Source organism: Cyprinus carpio, chromosome A4 (genome assembly GCF_018340385.1).
Source record: "Cyprinus carpio isolate SPL01 chromosome A4, ASM1834038v1, whole genome shotgun sequence".
In the NCBI taxonomy this organism is placed as follows: domain Eukaryota; kingdom Metazoa; phylum Chordata; class Actinopteri; order Cypriniformes; family Cyprinidae; genus Cyprinus; species Cyprinus carpio.
The window spans coordinates 574,187-579,186 of record NC_056575.1 but is presented as its reverse complement, the minus strand read 5'-3'; the positions used below and the strand labels follow the sequence as shown (position 1 = coordinate 579,186).

Sequence of the window (5,000 nt, the reverse complement as noted above, 5' to 3'; positions counted from 1 at the left end):
CCAGAGGCTCCTGATGATATACTGAGGCCTTATGAAGCTAAATGTAGTAAATAATGTTCAGAAAGGAAGAAGAAAAATAGTAGTACCACAAATAATAAAGTGCATTTATGATATATTCTAATAATACTACTAATGCTAGTAATAATCTACAATTGAACCGTTTATGAATGTGTCACAGAGCCGCCCACGTGTTCTCCGGAGCAGTTCTCCTGTGTGTCCGGCGAGGTGGACTGCATCCCTCAGGCCTGGCGCTGCGACGGCTTCGCTGAGTGTGACGACAGCAGTGACGAGCGAGACTGTCCCGTCTGCTCCGACCAGGAGTTCCAGTGCGACAGCAAGCAGTGTGTGGACATGACTCTGCGCTGCAACGGAGAGATCAACTGCCAGGACCGGTCCGATGAGAACAAATGTGAAGGTAACCATCGCCAGCCGGTCCCCGCAGTCTGTGAGCAACTTCCTGCCTGATTCACCCACACTTCCTGTCCGTCTCTGCAGTTCTCTGTCCCATGGATCAGTTCACCTGCGCCAACGGCCAGTGCATCGGGCGGCACAAGAAATGTGACCACAACACGGACTGCACAGACAACTTGGACGAGATCGGCTGCTGTACGTGTGTCACATCCGGGTTCTGCCTTAATCCACACTTCCTGAAATAAAGGCTTTAAAGAGTCTTATCATAGTCCTGTCACTGCAAAAAATGAAGTTCCTTAGTGTTTTTGTCTTGATTTTTCAGTACAAATATCTAAATGTCCTGAAATCAAGATGCATTTACTAGAGATGAAAAGTGAAACTTGTTTTCTGAGAAATTGAACAAAATGAATTTATTTTATTGGCTATTGTGCTCCCTAGACATTTATATTCAGAGAACATTCTGAAGTGTTGTGTTGTCTTCAAGTGCAGAAAATGTAAATAAACTGGTCTTGAAAAGGTCTTAAAGAAGTGTGTTGTTAAATCTTCTGGTTTCCTCCTCAGACGCCACTGAAGAGCCGTCCTTTCCTCCCACGAACACCATCGGCTCTATCGTGGGTGTGGTGATGGTGCTGTTCGTGGTGGGCGCCGTGTATTTCGTGTGCCAGCGTGTCCTGTGTCCTCAGATGAAGGACGACGGCGAGACCATGACCAATGACTTCGTGGTGCACGGGCCGGCGCCGGTGCCGCTGGGATACGTGCCTCACCCCGGCTCTCTGACCGGCTCGCTGCCAGGTGACCGCAGAACACCGCGCCGTACACATGCTGTGCGTCTGACCGCCTGCTGACCCGTGTCTCTCTCTCAGGTATGTCTCGCGGGAAATCAGTCATCGGCTCGCTGAGCATCATGGGAGGCAGCAGCGGTCCTCCGTATGATCGAGCGCATGTGACCGGAGCCTCGTCCAGCAGCTCGTCCAGCACCAAGGGCACATACTTCCCTCCGGTCAGTAAAAATGTGGGGGAAAGTCTTCATCATTTTAAGACTCTTTCAATTTGGGGAAGGATAAACTATATAATGTGTTCATTAATCTTTAAAAGGCTTCAGCTGAATTAAAAATGAAAGAGTTTCTTGTGTGCTTTCTACAGGCTCACGGTTTCTCTGTTTATACTGTAATCTGTTGTAGATGTTTTAGGATGCATATTTTATCTTGCATATGGAAGCAGTAAAGAAAAGACATTTTAAAATAAGAGTCCCTGAGCATGCTTAAGTTCAGCGTTGTGCATAAATCTCGTTTTTCTGGATATTATTAGTATTTTGGTTAGCGATGAGCTTTCTGTCATTTGATGTAGACTCTGTCACAGAAAGACAACTAATATGAACACATTGAGAATGTACATTTTTCTACTATCAGCACAAGGATCGGTTCAGTAGACGTCTGATTCAGATGTGTTAGTGTAAGTATTTACAGTAGGTGTAGAAATGAATCAGCCCCATTTAGAATAATCACATGTTGTTGCTTTGCAGCCTGAAACGAAGACGGACACAGTTTTAGTTTTATCCAGCTGTATTTACTCAGTGCATCTTATAACATCCAAGTGAAAGATAAAACATGTCAGAAAAAATAAAAAAACAGAATGAGTGAGCTGGAAGAAGGGGTCAGCATCATGTGTTCACAGGTGTTGGGTCATCTGAAGTCTTTCTGTGAGGCTGGAGTAATCTCGAGATGGGCATCCCAGGATAGGAACACAAAGATATGATTGTAAAGCGCTTTGGGTGTACAGCAGTACACAGTGAAGCGCTATATAAATGCCTCATTCATTCATTCATTCATTCATTCAAAAGAATTAGCATAGATGCTGTTCATAATGTTTCAAGCAAAAAAGATGTTTGTGACTTTTATCTGATCTAACTGGGAACCAGGGCGAGATTGAGATTCATTATGTTGCTGTCTAATGTAACACCAGGTCTTTAACTGCACAACAGTACATCCTCTAAGATGCAAATTGTATTCCAAGAGATTCTGTGTGCAGGTTTTTGGTCTTGTCTGAATTTAATAGAAGAAAATTACTGGTCATCCATTGTTTTTTTTTTATCTTTAACACATTTTGCCAACTTGGATAGTTTAGAAATTTCATTTGGTCGTGATGAAATGTATAACAGAGTATCATCAGCATAGCAGTGGAAACTAATTCCGTGTTTTCTAATGATGTTTGCCAAGTGGCAGCATGTATATTGAAAATAACAGAGGGCCTAACACGGATCCTTGCGGCACCCCATAATTTACTGATGTTTACTTAGACAATGTGGTAACTGTCAGCTAAGTACGATCTACATTTTTGAGGAAAATCTGCCAGAAAGCTGTCAATGGGAAGGTTTACCTTCCAACATGACAATGACTCAAAACACACAGCAGAACTGAACACACAGCAGAACTGAGCACACAGCAGAACTGAACACACAGCAGAACTGAACACACAGTGGTTGAAGGAGAAAAAGCTGAGTGTCCTTGCATGGCCTCGTCAGAGCCCAGACTTAAACCCCACTGAACATCTGTGGCTGCAGTCCACAAACACTCACCATCAGACTGAACCGAACTTGAGCAGCTCTGCAGAGAAGAACAGGCAAATATTGCAAAGTCTAGATGTGCGAAGTCAGTAGAGACGCATCCCAACAGACTAAAGGCTGTAATTAAAGCTAAAGGTGCTTCAACAAAATACTGACACAAGGGGTGATCCTTTTACAACTCAGTGGACCACATTCATGAAACACGAGCAGAACAAATTTTTGTGTAAATTGAAAATAAGATACTAGTAGGCTAATATTCCATACCATACCACCTAATGTGCCTCAGCTGGAAAAACGCTGTGCCACCAAAGTGTTCTCTAGCGCCACCAGCTGGTCGTTTTAACACCAACGCCTGATATTTTTTTTAGCTGGCTAAAAACACTTTGGTGGGCACACATTATTGAATTTTTGTTAATAGTCATATGACCTAGTCTTTTTTGCATTTATGCAATATACTGAAGACACACTTGAGAAAGTAGACCAGAATATTCCACTGCGTTCCTGGACACGCATTTTGTGCAGCTGTAATTCATAGGCGGGGATTATGCTAATTGTGAATGAGCGTGCACGAGCACCCTATTTACCAATGAGTAGAATTCATTAACATCCACGTTTAACTATCCCATTGGACGTTTAAAAAAGGTTGTGAATCCGGAGGAGAGTTTTCGGGAAAGTCTGTTTTACGTTACTCAGAATTTACTCATATATTTACGCAAGTTTCATGAATGAGGCCCATTGATTCTGTTTTTTTTATTTTTTTTGACATGTTGGTGTGATCTTTCACTTGGATGTCACAACTGTTTCCGTCTTCATTTCAGGCTGCAAAGCAACAAAATGTGATTATTTTGAAAGGGGCTGATTATTTTCTACACCTACTGTATACTAGCTTCAGTACATGTGTATATACTGAATAAATATAAATTTGAATTATTATATCTGGTTTTACTTTATATTTACTATTACTTATTATAGTTTAAATTTGGTCTTTTCTGTCTCATGATTCCAGATCCTGAATCCCCCCCCGTCTCCCGCCACAGTGAGGTCACAGTATACGATGGAGTTCGGTTACTCCTCGAACAGCCCGTCGACGCACCGATCGTACAGGTACCAGACGGACACGCCTCACACGGATGTCTAACGTTTATGATCCGGTGTCTGACTCTGAGTGTTTTGCAGCTACAGGCCGTACAGTTACCGTCACTTCGCCCCTCCGACGACGCCCTGCAGCACAGACGTGTGCGACAGCGACTACACGCCGGGCCGAAGAGCTCCGCACGCGTCCAGCGCCGTGGTCAAGGGCTACACCAGCGACCTGAACTACGACTCGGAGCCGCTGCCGCCGCCGCCCACACCTCGGAGCCAGTACCTGTCTGCGGAGGAGAACTGTGAGAGCTGCCCACCGTCACCCTACACCGAGCGCAGCTACTCACACCACCTGTACCCGCCGCCACCCTCACCCTGCACGGACTCGTCCTGAGCCCCACCCACTGCCGCGTAAGCCCCGCCCTGCACAGACTCGTCCTGAGCCCCGCCCACTGCCTCATAAGCCCCGCCCTGCACCGAGTCGTCCTGAGCCCCGCCCACCACCCTCTAAGCCCTGCCCATTGTATCCGTGTATATATCCGGCGGCGCGATACTTTGCCCGGAGAAAAACACGTGGGCGTCTGTCCCGGGTCTGGCGGCTCTCTGTACATTTAAAAGAAAAAGAAAACATATTTATATATTTTCTATACAGTGTTTATTGTTTATGCCATGGAGCTTTGTATTAAAAGAAATTTGTACATTTTTTTTAAAGAGAAAGTTTTATTAAATCCACACAGACGTGATACGTTGCCTTAATCCAGGAGTTTAGAATCAAACGCGTTCATGCCAAATAGATGGAGCCGCCCGTCGCCCCCTGCAGGCTCGGAGCAGCAGCACACTGTGATCCCAAACTCAAACTCAAATCACCCGCTGGATGAGCTGCCCAACAAGACGGTACTCGTATTTTTCTACTATTTTTGTATTGAAGACGTCATGTGGCCTC

The 5,000-nt window shown here is 45.0% G+C and overlaps 1 protein-coding gene across 1 annotated transcript in view; it reads left to right on the top strand.

Annotated features, from left to right (window-relative positions):
* Positions 1–5,000, top strand: part of lrp6 (low density lipoprotein receptor-related protein 6) — a 27,616-nt gene that overhangs the window by 22,302 nt on the left and 314 nt on the right. Inside the window, exons 18-23 of the mRNA XM_042737028.1 lie at positions 179–415; positions 496–606; positions 973–1,203; positions 1,275–1,411; positions 3,981–4,078; positions 4,151–5,000. The exon at positions 4,151–5,000 is cut by the window's right edge and continues 314 nt beyond it. Coding sequence (XP_042592962.1) covers positions 179–415; positions 496–606; positions 973–1,203; positions 1,275–1,411; positions 3,981–4,078; positions 4,151–4,451 — 1,115 coding nt within the window. The 3' untranslated portion in view covers positions 4,452–5,000. The remainder of the gene's footprint in view (positions 1–178; positions 416–495; positions 607–972; positions 1,204–1,274; positions 1,412–3,980; positions 4,079–4,150) is intronic.